We start from the raw sequence: 23489 nt of genomic DNA on the forward strand, positions 1-23489 counted from the left end.
TTACATAATTAAGTATATCCTTTCCAAAAATCATGTATCTTTTGAAAAAGAAATCTTACCTAAATCTTCAAATGTGGATCTTCTTTGTTAGGTAATTAAATTGCTTCTACAGTGGAGTCCTATACAATTATAATGATGACAAGTATTTTGAAGACCAAAGAATATGTTTTATCTGTTGATGATTCATTTGAAAAAAGGACTGTGTAGAATTGCCTTAGGAGTTTTTCCAGGGAGTTGAAATTAGTTAGCAGGAGAATCATAAATTAAATAACTTATTTTGTTAATAAAATGGCAAAGTAGGTACTTTTTTTTCACCTTCCCAACTGCTCCCTTCCCAATCCTCATCAAATCTAGAAAAATGTTTTTATAAGGCAAAGTTCTAACATGTTCATAGAATTTTGCAAGTAGTGAAGGCTTTATTCTCAGTGATTATAACTTAGTTTCCTTTATTTTAACATAGCAGTATTTTGTGGAAGTTTGAAATCTATTTTATTTCTCTCCCTCAAACACTTAGTATAACAGTAAAGTGTTGGTTAAGGATACAGTTAAGTTCATTGATGTCTTGTTAAAAATATTTGGTTTAAATATGGCTAACCACTGACCAATATTAAGACTCTTTGGTCCCAATCATTGGAAGAAAAACTTTCTTGATAATACCTTATGATCAAAGTGACTTTATTTTTTTATTTAAATGTTAGCAATGATATGGCCATAAGATAGATGAGTCTAAAACTTCTTTCCATGGAAGATGTAAATTTGTGGCTTTTTTGAGCAAAACATCCTCTTTAGTGGTTTGAAGTGTCATATGAATCTGCGAAGAGTAATCCCATTTAGAATATTGTACAAATCACAACTTGACTCTAATCCGAAGGAAATTAGCAATGTATTCCAAGAACTGTATTTTAAAATATAAATATCTACTTAGTGATCATGAACTTTCTTTTAAATAGTGGCCATTGTGTGGTTAGGGTTTTTTGTTTAGTTTTTGTTGGTTTGTTTTTTTTTTGGGTTTTTTTTGGCAGTAGGGAGTGACATGGAACACTGCAAGTGAGTATTTGATATATTCTGTATCCTTTCTAAATCATTTGGCAAGCTACTAAAAGACTTCAGAATTTTAAGAATATGATATGATACTAGTGCTTAAGACTTTCTGAAGCATTGCACTATTGTTTATTAGAGCTTTATGTATGTTTACTGTACATAGAGACTTGTTTGTAAACATAGTCATATTAATAAACAGTTTTTTAAATTACTTTTTGAGTATCAGTAATGTGCACAGCTAATTGATGTATTGAACTCCTACTCTCTTGGAAAAGGTGGAAGAATAGTTTTACTTTATTTTGGCCGTGTTTATTGCCTTTATATTTGAACTGGTTTTTCATTTTTGTGTTCACTTTAGAGTTTTCTTTCACAGTAGTTAAAGTACTTCAGTGATACAGTGGAGATGAATTCAACTCTTTGTTTTTCCCTTTTTTGCATTTTTATTAAAATATGTTGAAACTTTAATAGGCTAGGGGTTGACTTTAAAAGTGGTATCTGAGAAGTATTTTATAGTTGAAAGATATAGTATTTTACCATGTGCCTGAAAGGTTTCTGTTTGATAAGTCTAACATTAAAGAAACCATTAAGGTTTTTCAGTAGTAGGTATTGCTTCTGATAGCCATATATAGGGAAGTTATAATGGTAAGCCTGGCTGAATGTTCGCATAAGGGGCTATAGGAAGTACAATGTATAAGTGCAAAAATTGAGAGAAATGTAGCAATATTAGATGCAAAACCATCTGATTTTAGTTTGATTTTGCTTTTGGTAAATACTGCTGAAACAAAGTATGAACAAGAAGTTGTTAATGTGTGGAAGTAATCAATGTAAAGTGTAAGAAAGGAAGAAATGGTACCCATATTGATTTTTTAATTCTAACAGGGGAATGATTTACAGATTGGATTGTTTTTCCTATTTACTTGTTAATGTATCATCCATAAAAAGCTCTTTTCTCAAATTTTTGTTATATTGGGATATATTTAGTTTTAATTTGTACCAGGGATTTTTTTTTTTAACCAAATTACTTATCAGGTGGTAGCCCCAATAGCCGTTCAATAAATCTTTAAATAAAAGTTTTTTTAAAAAATTCTTAAGAGGCATATTTCTGTAACAAGCCTATGGCTCTGGATTACCTTCTTTGTCCGCATTTTGATTTTTGCTGGAGAGAGAGAGAGAGTGTGTGTGTGTAACCTAGTTTCCTTTAATTAATGATGTTTTGTGGAATTAGAAACCTATTTTATTTCTCTTTCCAAACAAGACTATATCAGGTTAAGGATACAGTTAAGTAAAGTTTGAGGAAGCATCTAAGTTGGCATGTTAACCATTATAAAATTTACTTTTAATTAATCATATAATTCCTATCTCATATATACATATCATCAGTAACATTCTCCACAGTCATGAATTATCTTCTAGCTCTAGTCCTAGCAGTTAAAATAAATTTTAAATGTTTGCTGTGACTTTGACGTAAGTCAAATTTTTATATATTAGCTTTCAGTTTGGAATTAACACATTTCATAAAATATTTTTTAAGTTGGCATTTAGTGTTTTTAACTTTTTGCTTGTGAGCTGCTTTGAGTAGGAATGACATTGTTTCTTATTGTTTGTAGTTACCTTCTCCCTGTTCCTCATTTCTGACATTTGAAATTATGATACAGGGACTTCCCTGGTGGTCTGTTGGTTAAGACTCCATGCTTCCACTGCAGGGGGTGCAGGTTCCACCCCTGATTGGGGAACTAAGATCCCACACGCTGCGCGGCTCGGCCAAAAAAATAAAATAAAATAAAAATAAAATAAATAAACAGTATTATAAAACCTAAAATATTTTAAGATAAAATAAATTAAAATTTGATACATTTTTCCCCCCTAAACTTTAAACTATTTTAGAGAAAGCAGCAGTTTTTTTCAAATAACGTACAATTTGACTGGATTAAGTTTGGTTTCATTCTTGTTATACCAATAAAAATTCATGCATGAAAGAATCTTTGGAATAGTGTACAGAGTATACCAACTTTTCGGTGTTTTTTTTAAAAATTGTTTCTGTTTTTTTCTATTCCAGTAAGCTACACTTTTTTTTTAAAGTACATGTCTACTTTGAGATGAGTAATGATAGGTTTCCATCAAGAGCTTGAAACCAAACATTGCTTACAAAAGCTTTTGCTATATATACCTACCCTTAGGGGTCATTTCTTTTCTCGAACCTTGATAATAGTTATTTTATCATGTTCATTTCAATTTTGAAGGGTAAAATATGATTCAATTTTGTGATGTTTTATTTCACTTGCCTTTTAGTTAATAGCTGCTGTTTGTTCTGGCTGAGCACTATGGATGAAGCCTAGTGAAAGTGAGTTTAGCAGAATAACTTTAAAGTATAAATCTCAAAACTTGAGAATAATTCAAGGCCTTATTTCCTTTCATGCATAATACTTCTACATAGATGTGATACCTGATTTCATAGTCTCAGTTATGAGAAATATCTCAGGGAAAACCAAGTCTTGAAGGGACAGTTTGATTTAAAAGCTAGAGGAAACAAGACCTAGAGGCTTTGACCTTCCTGTTTAAAAAAAAGTTTATTATTAAAAAATATGCAATAGTAAGACAGAATAATGAAATGAATGTTCATGTACCTGCTTCAGTTATTGTCAGTTCATGGTCAGTCTTGTTTTATTTAAATTTCTGTCTATATAATCCCTCCTGCCATTAGTTCATCTGTAAATATATCAGTATGTAGCTCTAAAAGTTAAGGAACATTTAGAGAAAGTAACCACAGATTCATTACTACATCAGAAATGAATAATTCCTTAATATCAAGTATCCAGTGAGTGTTCAAATTTCTAATCATATATTTTTGCAGTTTTAGCTAGTAACCAAATGTGATCCATACATTGGTTGGTTGAGATGTCTTTTAATCTGTGTGTTCTCTGTGTGCTGTTCCCCACTCCCACACTTTTCCCATGCAGTTTTTTTGGTGAAGAAACAGCTTCATCTGTCCTGCAGTTTTCCAGTTTGGATTGTGCCAGTTGCACCTCTGTATTTTCTGTAAGTTGACAGATCTAGAGCCTTGATAAGATTAAGGTTTAATTTGGGGGGCAAGGTTACTTCAGTGGTGGTATGTTCCTCTATCAGAAGGCGCATAGTCTTTACCTCGTTTTCTTTCAATATTAGTAGCCATTTGATGCTCAAAGCCTAGATCTACTAACAGGGAACCTACATAATTTCTAGATCTATTAACTCTTTTTTTTACCGTACCATGTGCTTTAATGTCTTAATAATTATGTTCACGCTGCTCCCTTTACCTGAAATACCCTTTCCTCCCTTTGCCATATTGGGAAACCAGTCCATATTCAAGGTCCAGCTCAAATTATAGTTTTATGAAACTTTTCCCTTTAGAATTAATACTTGCTGTTCATAATTCTTTTTTATCAACTTGTATCTCGTCTATTGTAACCTCACATTTTATTCTAGTTATTATCTGTCTTCTTTAGATCAGTGCTCTTCAATACTCTTGACTGTGCCTATCAATTAAAAATTAGTATGTACTCGTACTCCTAATACGTATGTTTATAAATTATATATGTGCTACCATAGAATTTTGCTATATGCATTTTAAAATATTCACAAAAAACAAATTTTTAATCTGCTGAAATAACATTTTAAAATACTATTTTCACTAAAACAGTAATATTTGGGTAAACAATATAATTGTGCTTCATTTTAAAAGTTAACTTTTTTTCTTGCTAAAACATTTTTGAGAAAACCATATAATTTTGCTTCATTTTTTTTTAATCTTGGTTTTATACTTTTTGATTCAGTGTTTCAAAGTTTTAAGTCCATGTTGAGTATATTTTAACTTGTTTTTAGGTATGAAAGCTAAGCCACCTCTCAAAAACAAGTAGATTCAAATGAAAGAAGTTCATTGTTGGGAACCTTAACAGTTTTCATCCCAGCTACTGTTTTTAGAGCTAGTCTTCATGTTCAAGGTGTTTGATTTTTCAGTATCATGCTAATCACCACTCACATTAGCTATTTCAGCACAGTATGGGTTTAGTGGGAGGTTTGTTGTTAATAAGAGTGAATATAAATTTGTTTTATTTGGTTTCTAAATGTATTTGATTGGGGGGGGTTCATTTGTCACATCTGATTAGATTGCCATGGTTTTATTTCATAATGTAACTGGTAAAGTTTATGTATTAGGAAGAAATTATTTGCATTGTCATTTTTGTGGGGTTTTGTTGTTATTTGTGCGTACATTATTGGTGTTATCTTACATTCTGTCAGTTCTTTGCAGGAATGGCATTTACTTGGATTAAATGCCTACTAGTATATAACACGGATTAACACTGATACCCTCACTTGGTTTATGAGTCAGATGTTCACCTGTCAGAGCACGCATGTCATGCCTCCTTTACATTTTTGACTTTTAGTTAAATCTAGATAAGTTTTTAGTTCATTCAGCTGAGCTCCCATACATCACAATAATGTCTGTCACAGGATGCTATGTTGAGAGGGACAACGAAGTAAAGATGTAACTGTTTACTTACTTTCATTCTCGAACTGTCCCACTCCACACTTCCTATAGGAAATTTTGGGTGCCCTGTGTGGCAGGGTGCCATCTGACACATGGACCAACTAGGGCTACAAGTGCCAATCCATACTAGTACAATAGTAATTTTTATTAAATGCCCTCTCCCTCTCTTTTTTTAGAAAAGTGATGATTTCTTCCTATACTTCATTGGAAAATAAATATTTTTATGGATTCTCTGACCCTACCTTGAGGCTTTTGCTCTATTGTGAGGACAGAAACTGTGTAAAATTTATCCTTGGCATTCCTAGCACAAGGCCTGGCACATGTTCGGTTACTATTGGTAATTTGTTGGATGAGAAGCTGAGGAGACTGTCCTGACCCAAATAGAGGACTTTTATTAAAAAATAGTGAGATAAATATTTGGATGGATATAAAGGCTTAGATGTTGTATTGAAAAGATAAGCATTAAAACGGCTATTGAAAAATAAAACAGTGGGGCATATGGGGAAAATTTGGTAATACAGTAACATGTATTATGGAGATATATGAATTTAATCCCAAATGAAAGTTGGGAAGATAAGTTTGTAGGGTATTACATTAAGCTGTGAATCAATCCATGGCATCACAGAAGTTTGGGTGGAGGAAATGAAGAGAAAGAGGGATGAAACTTAACATCTCAATTGTTGGGATTTGGTGTTTTAATGTAAGTGTAAAAAGGGACTATGGATTTCTGTACTCACCCATTTTAAATGGTTTTAGGAAATTGCCAGAAACACGCATTTTAGTGTATAGAATAGTATTTAACTTTTAAAAACTTCATAATGCCTCAGTTTCAGGTGTGAATCAGGTGAGCACATGTTTGAATAGCCTTTACGTAGGCTTTATTCACTTGTAACAAAGTGAAAACAAAGACAAACTTTAATTCAGTTTAATATCTATAATATTTATGTATATTTTTTCAAAAAGTAATGAAAGTTATTTCTCCTATCTGTAATTTTTTATATGATTTGTAACTGATTTTTAATAGCTTTCTCCATAAGATATATGCATGGTGTCTTTAATTATGGATAGTGTACTTTGGTTGTATTGAGGAATGCTATTTTTCTGTTTTTGGAGGTGAGTTTCCAATGTATATGGATTAATAAGCAGCTGTGATAACAGAAAGATGTTCTTCTGGGAGACATGCACCAATCCTTTAATACTAAATATTTTAATGCTTTTGTCTTTTTGTTTTCTGCTGCTTGTAAGCATACAATTAGATTCAGTAGAACATCTCCTTAGGTGATGGTAAGGTAATATTGCTTCATGTCAGTCACTCAGTAAACTAGCTTAATGTTGAAAAATGCCAAATTTTTATACATTTACTTAGTTAAATTTTTTTTCTCCTTGTAGTGGTTTTGTTGGAATATAGAGTCTATGTAGATTATGAGGACAGGGATGTGGGGAGGCAGTGTTGGGGCTAAATTCTCAATTTTCGTCAAAATTCTTTGACTTGAATGCAAGAAACTTGAGCTCTTCCTTTGCATTTCATACTAGTGTTCATCACCCATTAATACTTTTAAAATCTTAATACTCTTAAATATATTATTTCTTCTTTTCTCAGTAAGTTGAAGAATCAGAAAAGGAAATATATATATGTCGTATATGTACTTAATCAGTTTACCTATGTAGAGTAGGATATCCAATTGGTAAATGGACTCTACCTAACTTTTCTTCCACTTCCTCATTTCAGCACTTACTAGCCTGTTCCAATACTAAGAAGAGGTGTGCAAAAAATGTTAGAGATGAATAAAGAATGAATGGAACCAAGTGAAATAAATATGCTCAAATTAAAATAGAAGGAAGAGTTACAGTATACATACAGTCACCTCTCAGTTATGGAATTCTAGAGCTAGAAATTAGAAGACTAATGGGACAGAATTGGATAAGTAGACCATAATTTAAATGTTTAAAGAATAGTATCTATATAGACTTGAGAATTACTTCAGGATATTAAAAATAGTATATATTCAGAGTTGGGAATTACATTAGGATATTAAAAGTCTGATTTTGATTTATTACTTACAAACCACTACCAAATTAAATATTATTGCTAAGATTAAATGAAAGGCTTTCTTGTAGGAGGTGTGAGGTTTGATGAAGAATTTATAATGATATGTTGGGATTGAGTGATATATATATATATATATATATATATATGATGTGTTAAGATTGTTAATCTTAATTTGGGCTAATTATATTCAAAGAGTAACCTGAGTTTTTGAAAAATAATTTCAGAAGTATTACATAAATATGGTATCAACTTTGTCATTATCATCAAAATAAGAACACCCAAATTTAAATTCTCCACACTTGGGCAAAAGTGATAGGGCCACTTTATTCCTTAGCAAAAGAAAAAATTCCATTAAAAGGAAATCTTTAGACTAGTGTAGAATAGGTAGCATACTTGACACATTGGGATATTTTATTTTTGCCACTGACAAGGTGTATGACCTTGGTCAAATAACCTTGGTCATGTAATCTTAATAGGTTTCAATTGGCCTATTGTTAAAAACCGAATACAAAACTATAACTTACATGGTGGGAAAAGTGATAGTGTAGAAGATAAGACTAGCCCTAAATCATCCCAAGTCTTTTTTCTACATTTATAAGAGCAGAGTAATACTTGACTGGCTTGGTTTTCAAATCTTTTTCTCATGTAGCACATATTCAAATGGAGTTAGTAGTGATTAGAGAAATGAGCAACAACAGGAAGATAAACCAGGTATGTATTAGCAGATGAGGGTAACATCCTGAACAATGAAGCTGGTTATATTGTTTAAAATAATTGTATATTTTTAGATTCTATTCAGTATTTGAAAGATGATCAGATTGGGTTCCTTGGCGCTCATTGGTATAAGATTTTTAGTCTAGAATGAGGCTAATGAACCATTAATAAACACAAGATCATTAGTTTGCTGAAGAGATTTTTATAATTGGCAAGAAAGTAAAACTTTGTGGGTTTTTTTGTTTTGTTTTTTTGTGTTTTTTTTGCGTTACGCAGGCCTCTCACTGTTGTGGCCTCTCCCGTTGCGGAGCACAGGCTCCGGACGCGCAGGCTCAGCGGCCATGGCTCACGGGCCCAGCCGTTCTGCGGCATGTGGGATCTTCCCGGACCGGGGCACGAACCCGTATCCCCTGCATCGGCAGGCGGACTCTCAACCACTGCTCCACCAGGGAAGCCCTAAAATGTTGTTTTTAGCAATCTAAAACACCACATGAATCACATTTTAATATGAACAGTTGGGAAATGCTTCTAAATACACTATGTATGTATTTGGAAATACCGTGATGGTAAGTAGGTAAAACATATTTCAAAGCTGATAGTGCTTAATTCTATTTAAATTTGCCATGTCTGGATTCCAACAGTAATTGTAATTATTTAAGGGTGTATATGAACGTCAATTTAATTGAAGACTAAGAGCTCAGCGTTTCCAAATAGGGGACCCAAAAGGAGAGACTACGTTAGATGTTGCGAAAATCCATTTCCCAAAAAGGGCTTATGGGTGGAGGTTTCTATCCTGCCCTAACCTAGCTTTATTTCACCCTGTGTTCTCTCCTATTCATTGACTGAATGACCTTGGGCAGAATATTTAACTTTAGAATAGCTGTATCTTCATTTATAGAATGTTACCTTAAATATCTTTCTTACTGGTTAGAAAGATAAAATCATGTATATTGAAGGTTCTTTGTAACTGATGGGTTGCTTCACAAAATTCAGTTATTGGGTTTAATATGGCTGTAATTGTCAAAATAATACCTACACATAAGGATTGATGGTTTTGTCATATCCATAATACTTATATTTGAAAATAACTTTAGTAAATTCCTTTAATTGGGAGTTCATAAAGTAGGGTGACATTTTTTTTAGAATTGTGTGAAATGCTAACTACTAAGTATGTTTTTAACATCCTTTCTTATAAAATTTTGTGGTGCAGGCTGGAAAAGAGAAATTGGTATTCAGAAATGATAGAGTGTGCCTATAGCCAGGAGACAGGGAAGAATTTACATAATTTTGTAGTATAGACACTATCTTAAAGTGTAATTTGTATTAACTGTGTGTGAACTAAAGGAAGTTATCTGCAGCAAGTACTGTTTTAATAATACTTCTATTTTAAAAACTTAGATTTTACAATGTCACTTTTTGACTATTACGTCTGGGATATTTTCTGTTTTTTAGTGTTGTTTTCCCTTTCTTGAAGGTTTTTGGTTTCTTAGAATTTCTTTTAATGGAATGAAAGGTAAAAATCTATTCAATACGTTGTTGGCTAACTCCATTAAAGAATACTGAATTTTTTTTTTATCACCTTTTAGAGTAAGAACTTAGTTTTCATCCTTTTCTCTATCTTCTTTTCTCGTTCAGACATTCTTTGCCCGTTGACAGTAGATTCACTCATTGATACCTGACTGGGGCTATTCGTTTCATCACTTTAAAAAAGTAAAGTTGGAGTACTAAGGTGACATCTTGCAAGGAATAAATGTGTTAGCATAATGCTACAAAAAGTAACGAATTAAATTTGGGGTCTTCTAAACTTGTGGTTGGATAACATACTTAATCAGTCCTTGCACATTGTAGAAATCAGAGGACACAAACTCAAGAACTCTTAAAATTGTTTTAAAAACCTAATTTTTGTTACTTTACAGATGTTCCACTTAAGCAGACCTCTTCTATAGCTGTAGCTGGAGCTGTAATTGGAGCTGTCCTTGCCCTTTTCATCATTGCCATCTTTGTGACTGTGCTGTTGACTCCTCGAAAAAAGAGACCATCCTACCTTGACAAAGTGTAGGTAAATTTTTTGCTTGTGTTCAACTATGAATATTCAGTATGTGGCAGTCTTTATCTTTACAGCTACTCATATGAAAACTGTCTGAGGGATGGAAGTAAAGATACTGTTAGGTCTTTGTAAGATGACTGGTTTTGTCAGGAAGTCTGACTACATTTTGGTAAATAAACAGTTGCAAGGGGCTGCTAGAGGCAAATATATTAGACACCTTTTTAACCTACAGTATATTACATAACTTTCCAAATGGTAACATAATGACTCTACGTTGTCCTGCCTTCTGAATAAAAATGCAGGTCTTCCATGAAGTAGTTGAAAGACAGATATAAAAAATCTTAGAAGTTTAACTTACTTCTTTAAATTGTTTATGCCTGTCTTATGTATAGATATAACTAACTCTAAACTGCCAAAAGTTATTAAATACATTGAGTTTTAAAGCTTTTATCTTAAAGAAATTTGGTTTTGGTGAATTACAAAATGTGCTTTTATTTAAAGAGAAAGCAATGTTTTGGACCTAATCATGAGATAGAATTACAAAACAGAAATTGCACTCTGTTGTATAATCAAAAGACCGAAGTCCCAGTTCCCTTAATTCCATCAGCAGCTTTTGTTGCTTCATCTGTGAAATGTGAATAATACTTTTCCTGCTTACCTCACATGGCTGTGATAAGAATAGAATAAGATGATGTTTATGAACTGTGAAGTTCTATACAAATGACATTATTTCTTGTGTGGTTATTAATGATTTTATATGAGGACATGAGGCTGGCTCTGAAGGAATGTATTTCTTCTCTCTTCATAAATGCTTTGTGTATGTCTCTGCCTCTCTAATCTGGCACAGTTAGAGCACTGATCTTTTTGGATTAAGGACACCTGGGTGTTAGCTCTATTACGATCAAATTAGTGGTATGATCATGAACGAGTCACATCACCTCCATGAACCTTGGTTTTCTCACCTAAATAACTTACGGCATCTTGGAGCTATACATTTGCTGTGATTTTTGTTACATTAAAGGAAATAATTACTTTAAATAAAAGGACTATAAAATACCCTGTCAGTCTAATACCTGTAAGACCGATTCCTCTAATATTTCAAGAGTATCTAGCTTGTGGTTAACTTCATCTTAGTTGCCAGATTATCTCAAACTTTTCTATAATTTCCAAAAGATAATTTACTAGTAGACTAGTAATTACATCCATGTAATCATTTTATTTATTATTTGAATTCTGTTCATTTAAAATATTATTTCATGCCCACATGGAGAAGTGAGAATTTGTAATTTCTTTGGCCTCTATAGCTTTCACCCTCTTTATCTTTTAATATAGGTAAAATTTTTATTTGATTTACTAATCTCAATTACTGAAAATTAGTTATCTGTGATCTTCAAAAGTAGGAGAATATATGAAAAATTATTTTCTAAAATGCAGAGAGCTACACAATATATTTAATTCTATTTTTGTTGTAATGCAACAATTTAAAAATATATGAAAATACTTTTTTTTAGTAGATTAGGTCATTTTTGCAAAGATAAATGCATTCCCCAAGGATGTAATGGTCTCTTCATTTATTTCAGGTGCCAAGATTTATAATGGTTTGTAGATTGAAAATCTTAATTTACATGATGAATATTCTAAGAATGACCATGGCTTTTGAAAACTAATTATGGAAGTATTTCCAAAATATAGTATAAGCATATTTTTTCATTATCATTTTAAGATACAGTCTTTTAAATCACTTTTATGACACTTTGGAGGAAAGTGTTTTCCATTACACATGTTTGACTATATTTAAAATGTTGGTAGGCATAGTCATATGTAAAAATGTGCAGTACTTAATTAGTCATATACTAGATTACTTGCCTAATAATAATGTTCAAAAAATACTTCTATTTGCTTCTTTTTTAGATTTTTCAAAGAATTGTTTATTTCAGATTAGTCCTAAACAGAACCTTTAAAACCAGTTCACTTTTTTGTTCCAATTATGATTGATTAATGGAAATGTAAGAACTGAATTAAACATGTATGCTAATACAAATATTAGTATGAGGAAAATATTCTCAAAACTTAAGCGAATCTTGAACGTTTCCCCCACCCACCCTTTTTTTTTGTTTTTTTGCTAAAAGTGGCAATCGCATTTTTTAAACTTTTTAATGCAGGATCGACCTTCCACCCACACATAAACCACCTCCTATGTATGAAGGACAGTCCCCCCCTTTGCCTCAGAAAGACCTTCTATATCAGGTAAGTGTTCCCGAGTACACGTAAAATAAAATGAAGTAAAAAATATTAAGCAATGTATATTATTTGTTTCAAAATATTATCTAGTCATTATACATTAAATATTACATAATAATATATAATCATTTCTCTGAAACATTCAAGGGATCAAATTTAGTCTACAGATTGGTAAGAAAAGAAGTTATGGCCAGTATAGGTAAGACAAATCAACACTGTATTAGGAGTACAAATTTTTACAAAAGCTTATGGCTGAAGACTTATTGTTAATAGAGTTTTATTGACGTAATGATCCATTGTAAAATATGCATTTTTATGTAACATAAAAGGTAGAAAAATTGAATGGTAGGGTCTGATTTATGATGGAGAGGTTTTTCTCCTTGGCATATGTATTTTATTTTTGTTTATTTTTCAGTATATGCAAAATTTTCAGTATATGCATCTAAGTTTTAGCATTCCTTTATTTAGCAACAAAAGGTTTATATTCCAATTTAAAATTCTGGGCATGAATATTGGGCCCCATTTTACACTTAGGGTAATTGAAAATTTCTTTTGGAATCAGTTTACAGTAATTCGTGTGAAAGTATTGATTCAGTGCTTCTGTCTTAGATTCTATATCTAGATTAATATGCTCTACTTGGGAAGGTTTAAGCCATTACCAATATTTTTCAGAGTGATTAATGTTGCCACCTTTATCAAAATCCTCTGGGTTATTAAAAATGAAAATTCTTGAACACACATTCAGTTTCACTGAATCAGTATCCCAGGGGTTGGAGACAATGGGCATTTTACCTAGCTCACCAGGTGCATTTTAATGCACATTCAGGTTTGAGAACTATTGCTATTTCTCTGTCTCATTCTTAATGGCTGTAATAGTATTCCATTGTGTTGATATACCACAAATTACCTAATGATATTCCTAGGTTTTTTCCTTTTTATTTCTATTACAGTAATTGCTGCATTGAGTGTACTTTTATATACTTTATTGTACACATATATTTATAAAATATATGCAAAGAAATAGAATTACTGTGAATATTTTTTACATTTAAATAGGTGTCACATTGCTGGCCAGCCTAGCTGTATTAATTTATATTCCCATAAACAGTATATTAAAACCCATTTCCCTCTCTAATACTGTTTAGTAGAACTTTTGTTGTTGTTGTTGCCAGTTTGATAAAACTGGAAAAATAGTTCATTTAAAAGCTTCATAGATTTCTGGAAGAAGTTTCATAATTGATTGCCTATTTGTAGTTCTGTAAACCAACTATTTGCATCTTTTTTCTAATTTTCAGTTACTTTTTGAACTTTCCTTGTTAATTTTTTAGCAGCTCTTTGATATGGACAGTAATCTTTTGTCTTATATTCGTCTCTTATTTTTTAACTTTATAGTGTCTTATACAGAACGTTTAAGTTTTTATGTAGTTAAAATCTCTTTATCTTTTTCCTCATAGTTTCTGGAAGTTATATATTATCTAAAAAGACCATTTCCCCCTCTCTCCCTGATCTGAAATGTTAAAAAATCATACAAAGCTCTTCACAGTTTTATGGGATGTTTTATTTTATTTTAAATAATTTAAAACTTATGTTTGCTTATTATATAAGGTAGTGACCTACGTTTTTTCCCCAATGGTATAACCAGTTGTCCAAAAAGTATTGAATTGGCTGTCCTTTTCTATGGTTTGAGGACACTTTTATCCTAAAATAAGTTCCCATATATATTAGGTATATTTCTGAACTCTTAGTTCTGTTATGTTGTTCTGTGTTTCTCTTCTTAAAGCAAGACAACACTGTTTTTTTTTAAATTTACTTTTTATTGAAGTATAGTTGATTCCCAGTGTTGTGTTAGTTTCTGGTGTACAGCAAAGTGACTCAGTTATACGTACGTGTGTGTATATATATATACACACATACATACGTACACGTACATATGTGTGTGTATCTATATAATACTTTTTCATATCCTTTTCCATTATGGTTTATTACAGGATATTGAATACAGTTCCCTGCGCTATACAGTAGGACTTTGTTGTTTATCTATTCTGTATATAATAGTTTGCATCCACTAGTGTTTCAGCAGAATTTACTATCTGAAAAAATTTTGACCTTTTTCCCCAGTAATTCACTATCATATATCATAGTCTTTAGTAAATTTTTGTAAATGTTCATCGCAGTCTTGTGGAGGAAGAGTGTTTCTACATTTTTTTTTGAGTGGCTAATACATGCAAAACAGTATAAAAGGGTATTTTCTAAAGTCTTAGTACCATTTTCCATTCCTACTTACCCTACCCCCACCACCTCCTACAGAAAACCATTTTTATCAATTTCTTGTTTGTCTTCATATGGTTTATGTAAAACATAGACAAGGAAACACACACACATTTTATCTTTTCTCGGATAAAAGGTAACATATACACACTGTTACATATCTTGCCATTTCCTCTTAAGATATACTGGAGCTCTTTCTTTTTGGGGTAAAAATCATTCTCATTCTTTCTTATGTCTACTAAGATTCTAATGTGTGCATATTACATAGTTTGTAATGTCAAAATATTTTAATAAACCAGTAATGCTGCAGTGAATAGTTTTGTATATATGCTGTTTTGTATCTATGCAAGTATAATCTGCAGGCTACATTTTTAGACTTGATCTTGCTACGTCAAGTAGTAAATGTGTTTATATTTTTTATAAGTACTTTCAAATTATCCTCTATAAATATTGTACTGTTTTTTACTCGTGTGAGTAATGTATGAAAGTGCCTGTTTCTCCACATTCTCACCAACAGTATATGTATTCCACTTGATTATTGGTAATCTGATAGGTGGAAAATAGTAAATATATAATTGCAATTCTGCAATCTCATTATTAGCAAGTTTCAGCATCTTTTCAAGTTTTAAACGATCATTTTTTTTTCCTGCAAGCTGCCATTCTTCTGTGTGCTATTTAAAAATTTTATAAATAGATATGAAAATTTTTTGTTTTGATTCCAGCATGAATAATATGTACATTGTTCATTGGTATCTAAATTTGTGGTATACAGTGTTAAGTAAGATGACTCATATTCCCACAGATTTATGTGATAAAATAAGAAGATTGAAAAATTAAGAAACTATGTTATGACTAGAGCCCTAATGTTATCAAATTGTGTGGCTTTAGAAACATGATGGTCCTACTTGTTATCAAGTTCTGGAGTTAGAGATATGTCCTCCAGGTATCTTAATTTCAGTTACTAATCATACCATATTTCATTTATGGCTTTCTTGAACCTGTTCACCCTACTACTCTTTATAGTTTTATAGATTCTCATTATTTCTCCTCAAAACTCATCTTTCCAACATATCACTGCCAGTTTCCGATAGTATTTTTAGATAAGCTGTTTATGCTCATTATTAATGGTCTGGTTTTCTCCCTGGATCTGAATATTTTAACGTGTTTCCAGATATCAGTAGTTATGGTCTTTGGGGTCAGGGAGAAGGGAGAGAGGAAGATGATAAAAGAATTAACATTTTTCTTCCAAATTCAAGGAAACTAATGACTGAGTGTAATATTTAAGTAAATGAGTCCTGAGTATTTATTTCTAGGATGGTTTTGCCCTAGAGTAGCAAAAAGTTTTCATCTGCCTATTGCCTCCAGTTAATAGGTAGTGGTAATTATTGATAAAAGTAGTAAAAGAATTGTAAGGCCTTGTTCTGGTCTGAGGAGGGAAAAAGTTTTGTGAACAACAAAGCTTGGATGAAATACTGATTTATAAACGAATAATATCTAAATAATATATTCAAATAAAATATCAGTGCAACCTCTGAAGTATAAAGGATTGGTATTTTTACTAAGTCAGAGCTCTACTAATCAATCTTATAAATGAGAAAAGATAAACCTACTTGATATGGTTTCATAAAGATTAATAAATTACCATATGCTACATCCTTAGAACAGTGCCTGGCACATAGTGAATACTATGTGTTTGCTGTTATTATCATTATTGTTAGTAAAAAAGAAGCTATGTAATTCTTAGAAAGTTACTAAAGAGACCAAGCAGTGAAATTATTTCAATAGCAGGATAAAACTGTTACTACTTTGGCTCATGTAAACTTGGCATATGTTGCTTTTTGAAATTATTGATACTTTTATTATAAGCTTAGTAGTGCTTGAAATGAAATTAAAATGGAGTTTGCATCTTTTCATTCATAGTTCCGTTTTGTTTTTTTTCTCTGTCATCCATTTATCAAACATATTTCTTAGGTACTAATATGTCAATATTGGGAATACATAGTCAATAAAACAGAGTTAAAAATTCTTGTCTTACTCTATGCCAATAAAATGGACAACCTGGAAGAAATGGACAAATTCTTAGAAATGCATAACCTGCCAAGACTGAATCAGGAAGAAATAGAAAACATGAACAGACCAATCACAAGCACTGAAATTGAAACTGTGATTAAAAATCTTCCAACAAACAAAAGCCCAGGACCAGATGGCTTCACAGGCGAATTCTATCAAACTTTTAGAGAAGAGCTAAGACCTATCCTTCTCAAACTCTTCCAAAATATAGCAGGGGGAGGAACACTCCCAAACGCATTCTATGAGGCCACTATCACCTTGATACCAAAACCAGACAAGGATGTCACAAAGAAAGAAAACTACAGGCCAATATCACTGATGAACATAGATGCAAAAATCCTCAACAAAATACTAGCAAACGGAATCCAACAGCACATTAAAAAGATCTTACACCGTGATCAAGTGGGGTGTATTCCAGGAATGCAAGGATTCTTCAGTATATGCAAAACAATCAATGTGATACACCATATTAACAAATTGAAGGAGAAAAACCACATGATTATCTCAATAGATGCAGAGAAAGCTTTCGACAAAATTCAGCACCCATTTATGATAAAAACCCTGCAGAAGGTAGGCATAGAGGGAACTTTCCTCAACATGATAAAGGCCATATATGACAAACCCACAGCCAACATCGTCCTCAACGGTGAAAAACTGAAAGCATTTCCACTAAGGTCAGGAACAGACAAGGTTGCCCACTCTCACCACTCTTATTCAACATAGTTTTGGAAGTTTTAGCCACAGCAATCAGAGAAGAAAAGGAAATAAAAGGAATCCAAATCGGAAAAGAAGAAGTAAAGCTGTCACTGTTTGCAGATGACATGATACTATACATAGAGAATCCTAAAGATGCTACCAGAAAACTACTAGAGCTAATCCATGAATTTGGTAAAGTAGCAGGATACAAAATTAACGCACAGAAATCTCTAGCATTCCTATACACTAATGATGAAAAATCTGAAAGTGAAATCAAGAAAACACTCCCATTTACCATTGCAACAAAAAGAATAAAATATCTAGGAATAAACCTACCTAAGGAGACAAAAGACATGTATGCAGAAAATTATGAGACACTGATGAAAGAAATTAAAGATGATACAAATAGATGGAGAGATATACCATGTTCTTGGATTGGAAGAATCAACATTGTGAAAATGACTCTACTACCCAAAGCAATCTACAGATTCAATGCAATCCCTATCAAACTACCACTGGCATTTTTCACAGAACGAGAACAAAAAATTTCACAATTTGTATGGAAACACAAAAGACCCCGAATAGCCAAAGCAATCTTGAGAACGAAAAACGGAGCTGGAGGAATCAGGCTCCCTGACTTCAGACTATACTACAAAGCTACAATAATCAAGACAGTATGGTACTGGCACAAAAACAGAAAGATCAATGGACCAGGATAGAAAGCCCAGAGATAAACCCACACACATATGGTCACCTTATCTTTGATAAAGGAGGCAGGAATGTACAGTGGAGAAAGGACAGCCTCTTCAATAAGTGGTCCTGAGAAACCTGGACAGGTACATGTAAAAGTATGAGATCACTCCCTAACACCATACACAAAAATAAGCTCAAAATGGATTAAAGACCTAAAGGTAAGGCCAGAAACTATCAAACTCTTAGAGGAAAACGTAGGCAGAACACTCTATGCCATAAATCACAACAAGATCCTTTTTGACCCACCTCCTAGAGAAATGGAAATAAAAACAAAAATAAACAAATGGGACCTAATGAAACTTCAAAGCTTTTCCACAGCAAAGGAAACTGTAAACAAGATCAAAAGACAACCCTCAGAATGGGAGAAAATATTTGCAAATGAAGCAACTGACAAAGGATTAATCTCCAAAATTTATAAGCAGCTCATGTAGCTCAATAACAAAAAAACAAACCCAATCCAAAAATGGGCAGAAGACCTAAATAGACATTTCTCCAAAGAAGATATACAGACTGCCAACAAACACATGAAAGAATGCTCAACATCATTAATCATTAGAGAAATGCAAATCAAAACTACAATGAGATATCACCTCACACCAGTCAGAATGGCCACCATCAAAAGATCTAGAAACAATAAATGCTGGAGAGGGTGTGGAGAAAAGGGAACACTCTTGCACTGCTGGTGGGAATGTGAATTGGTACAGCCACTATGGAGAACAGTATGGAGGTTCCTTAAAAAACTACAAATAGAACTACCATATGACCCAGCAATCCCACTACTGGGCATATACCCTGAGAAAACCATAATTCAAAAAGAGTCATGTACCAAAATGTTCATTGCAGCTCTATTTACAATAGCCCAGAGATGGAAGCAACCTAAGTGTCCATCATCGGATGAATGGATAAAGAAGATGTGGCACATATATACAATGGAATATTACTCAGCCATGAGAAGAAACGAAATTGAGCTATTTGTAATGAGGTGGATGGACCTAGAGTCTGTCATACAGAGTGAAGTAAGTCAGAAAGAGAAAGACAAATACCGTATGCTAACACATATATATATGGAATTTCAGAAAAATAAATGTCATGAAGAACCTAGGGGTAAGACAGGAATAAAGACACAGACCTACTAGAGAATGGACTTGAGGATATGGGGAGGGGGAAGGGTAAGCTGTGACAAAGTGAGAGAGTGGCGTGGACATATATACACTACCTAATGTAAAATAGCTAGTGGGAAGCAGCCGCATAGTACAGGGAGATCAGCTCAGTGTTTTGTGACCGCCTGGAGGGGTGGGATATGGAGGGTGGGAGGGAGGGAGACGCAAGAGGGAAGAGATATGGGAACATATGTATATGTATAACTGATTCACTTTATTATAAAGCAGAAACTTACACACCATTGTAAACCAATTATATTCCAATAAAGATTTAAAAAAAAAATTCTTTATGGAGGTTACATTTTAGTGACAAATAGATAAATGCCTATGATGTTTTTACCCCTTTTTTTGGAAAGAATTTTATTGAAGTATAATTGGCATACAGCAGATACACAAACACGTACATACATAGATACCCTAGAAACACCACCACAATCAAGATAATGTATATATTCATCATTTTCAAAAGTTTCCTGGTACCCCTTTGTAATCTTCCTCTCTTGTCATTTCCCTGATCCCTTTCTACATCCCAGGGAACCAGCTACTAATCTGCTTTCTATCTATATACATTAGTTTAAATGTTCTTGAATTTTATGTAACAATCATACAGTAGATTCTCTTTTCTGGTCTTGCTTCTTTCACTCCACATAATGATTTTGAGATTTCTTCATGTTGTTTTGGTCTCTCCTTTATTCCTTTTAGATAGGTGTACCTTGTAGAGATACTACATTTTGTTTATACATTCACCTATTGATGGATATTTGCATTATTTCCAGTTTTGGGCTATTATAAGCAATGCTGCTATGAACATTTATGTATGTCTTTGTGTGAACATATGCTTTCATTTGTCTTGGGTAAACCTGTACATGTGGAATGACTGGGTCATATGGTAAATGTAATTTAAAAAGTGTAACTTTTTAAGAAAATGCCAAACTGTCCTCCGAAGTGGTTTTACCATTTATGTTCCCACCAGCAATGTATGAGTTGCTCCATACCCTTGCTACCATTTATTATTATCAGACTTTCAAAATTTTAGGTACTAATAGGTGTGTGGTTAGTTCATTATTATTTTAGTTTTTTCCCTAATTACTAATACATGTAACTTTTTTCATTTGCTGATTTGTCTTCTTTAATGAGGTCTCTGTTCAAACATTTGCTCATTTTTATTGGATTTTTTTAAATATTGGATTTTGAGAGTTCTTTATATGTTTTGTGTTATGGAATGCATGTTTGTGCCCCTCCCCCTCATTCATACATTGAAACCCTCATCACCAATGTGATGGTATTTGACAATGGGACCTTTGGGAGTGATTAGGTCACCAAGGTGGAGCTCTTATAATGGGATTAGTGCCCTCAGTTAAAAGAGACAGGGGAGAGCTTATTTCTCTTTCTTTTCTCTACCCTGTGAGATTACAACAAGAAGATAGCTGACTGCAAGCTAGGAAGAGGGCCCTCACCAAGAACCGAAATCTTAGACACGTAGGAGGTTTGGACTTCCATAGGACTGTGAAAAATAAGTGTTTATTCTTTGCTTAAAGAATGGCTTCATCTATATGTGTTAATATACAATATTTGTTTTTCTCCTTCTGGCTTACTTCACTCTGTATAATAGATTCTACCATGCATAAAATAGATAGCTAGTGGGAACATGCTATAAAGCGTTGGAAGCTCAGCTCCGTGCTCTGTGACGACCTAGAATGGTTGGGAGGGAGGTCCAAGAGGGAGGGCATAGGTATACATATAGCTGATTCATTTCATTGTACAGCAGAAACTAACACAACACTGTAAAGCAATTATACTCCAATTTTAAAAAGAAATTAAGACAGATTAAAAAAAACAAAACACAAAAAATGAAAAAAAAGAATGGCTTCACCTAATCCATGTTAATTTGTTATAGCAACCTGAGCAGAATAAGACATTTTGATACAAGTCCTTTGTTAGATAATATGATTTGGAAACATTTTCTCCCATTCTCTTGGTCGTCATTCTCTAAACTGATTTTTGAAGAGCAGTTCTTAATTCTGAGGAGGTCTGATTTATATGATGGCAATGTAATGCCATGCTTTCTTTCTGGAATGTGGGTGTGTTGTGGTAATACCGATTTTTATTAGTTTCTATTAATTTGGTTAATATGTTTCTATGATATATCATTTTTATTTTTCCTGTATAAGCATCATCAATTAGGAAATTTAATGAATTATTTCAAAGACAGTAGATTTTCTTTGTCACTAGTGTTCCTTCAGTATCTAGTATCCTCAGGAGACATAAATAGTGTAAGTATTTCTAATCTCACCTGAGAAATATAGAAATTAGGAAGATTTGGCCTCTGTATATAGTATTTTGTGGCCCATGGTACTGAAGCAGCCATTATGTCTTTATATGTTCTGTTCATCTCTATATCAAAAACAGTAGTTAGCACAGAGAATAACTCGTTTTCAGTAGAATCAAATGGGACCTAACAGTTTTGTTATAATCATTAAGAAGATTCAGATTCACTTATTTTGACTTGCTGTAAGTTATAGAAGTACTCTAAGAAACTTTATTTCAGATTTACTGTATACATGTAAACCAGCACAGATCTGGGGAACCTGGAGAGATGATTTCTAGGCAATAAAGGTTCTGAGTTTAATTGCATTTTAGTATTTTTAAATGGTTTTGCCAGCATCAGTGCATTTGTTATGTGATTTTTCAGAAAGGAGTTGAAATCCTCTGACCCAGATTCTGATTGTTTCTGATTTGTAGCTGAACTAAGTGGGAAAGTTAGGTCTATCTTAAGAAAGAAAAAAAAAATTAAGTAATGCAGTATTTCCCTCAGAACTATTTCTAATACAGATTGAATTATTTTATGTAGATTAAATGATAGAAAAGAGCTGGCTTCATCCTAGTCACCAATACTCATTACCAAAAAAAAAGCAGTAGTTGATTAAAGTAAAAGACCTACATGTTGGCCTTTTAAGATGTTCTGAGCAATCCAGAGAGAATATTTAATTCACACCTTTTTGTAAGACTTTTTATAGTAAAATTCCACTTGGTTCTGTCTATGTTATAAACATCTCACCTTCTTTCTTCCTTTTAAATCCTATCTATGTTATAAACATCTCATCATTTTTCTTCCTTTTAAATCCGTAAACGAGTTATAAGAACTGATTCATTATAAAAATTATATACTCACTGTTTGTTCTTAATAGATGTGTATTTCTGAGTTTCCTGTTTTTCTGTTTTCTTAATTAAAATTATAAATTTCTATAAATAGAAACCATGACTTACTACTGCCTTTGTAACCTTTCTTGGTGTCTAATAAACTGCTCTGTACAAAGGCTACTCAGGAATTGTTGTTGAGTTGCTGTGATAGTGAAATTGTTTGCAAAGTCAGTTTCCCGAGCTAGCTGAGGGTTATTCCATGAGTTTGGAGGAACAAAGAAGACAGCAGAATCTATAATAGTGTCACCTCATCCTTCTGCCTGTGTTAATACCTAGAAAGTTTATTTTAAACAACTTGGAAATTTTATAGCCAGTCCATCATTAATTTTGAGTAAGATGTTGTAACAAGGTGCCAATCTATAATATCTTATCATTTCCAAAGATTTAATCACCATACACTCCTAATAACTGGAAATGAACCTCAACTTTTTGACATTACCACCAGAATACTTTTAGAGCACCTCATAAACCATGTTAAAGTCTGAAATATTAACTCAGATTTAATACTAAACTTTAGGGAATAAAACTGTTTTAATGGCTCAATGCTACTTGGGAACTCCTGCAAAAAAGTATTATCCTAACCATTAATTTACTTAACTTGTGTTTTTTGCCTTGGTTTTTGAAGAATTAAATTTAGGCTATTCATACCTGAGATGCAATCAGAATATTCAATTTCGAGTGGTTTGAGATCTGTGTTAAATTCACACTGCCACCAGGGAACTA

General features: G+C 32.7%; 1 protein-coding gene across 1 annotated transcript in view; it reads left to right on the top strand.

Moving 5' to 3' along the window:
• Window positions 1-23489, top strand: part of NECTIN3 (nectin cell adhesion molecule 3) — a 128081-nt gene that overhangs the window by 67957 nt on the left and 36635 nt on the right. Inside the window, exons 6-7 of the mRNA XM_029214225.1 lie at window positions 10247-10385; window positions 12540-12624. Of these exons, the coding sequence (XP_029070058.1) occupies window positions 10247-10385; window positions 12540-12624 (224 nt within the window). The remainder of the gene's footprint in view (window positions 1-10246; window positions 10386-12539; window positions 12625-23489) is intronic.

Source organism: Monodon monoceros, unplaced genomic scaffold (assembly GCF_005190385.1).
Source record: "Monodon monoceros isolate NGI ecotype Baffin Bay Population unplaced genomic scaffold, NGI_Narwhal_1 Super_Scaffold_11, whole genome shotgun sequence".
Taxonomy (NCBI): domain Eukaryota; kingdom Metazoa; phylum Chordata; class Mammalia; order Artiodactyla; family Monodontidae; genus Monodon; species Monodon monoceros.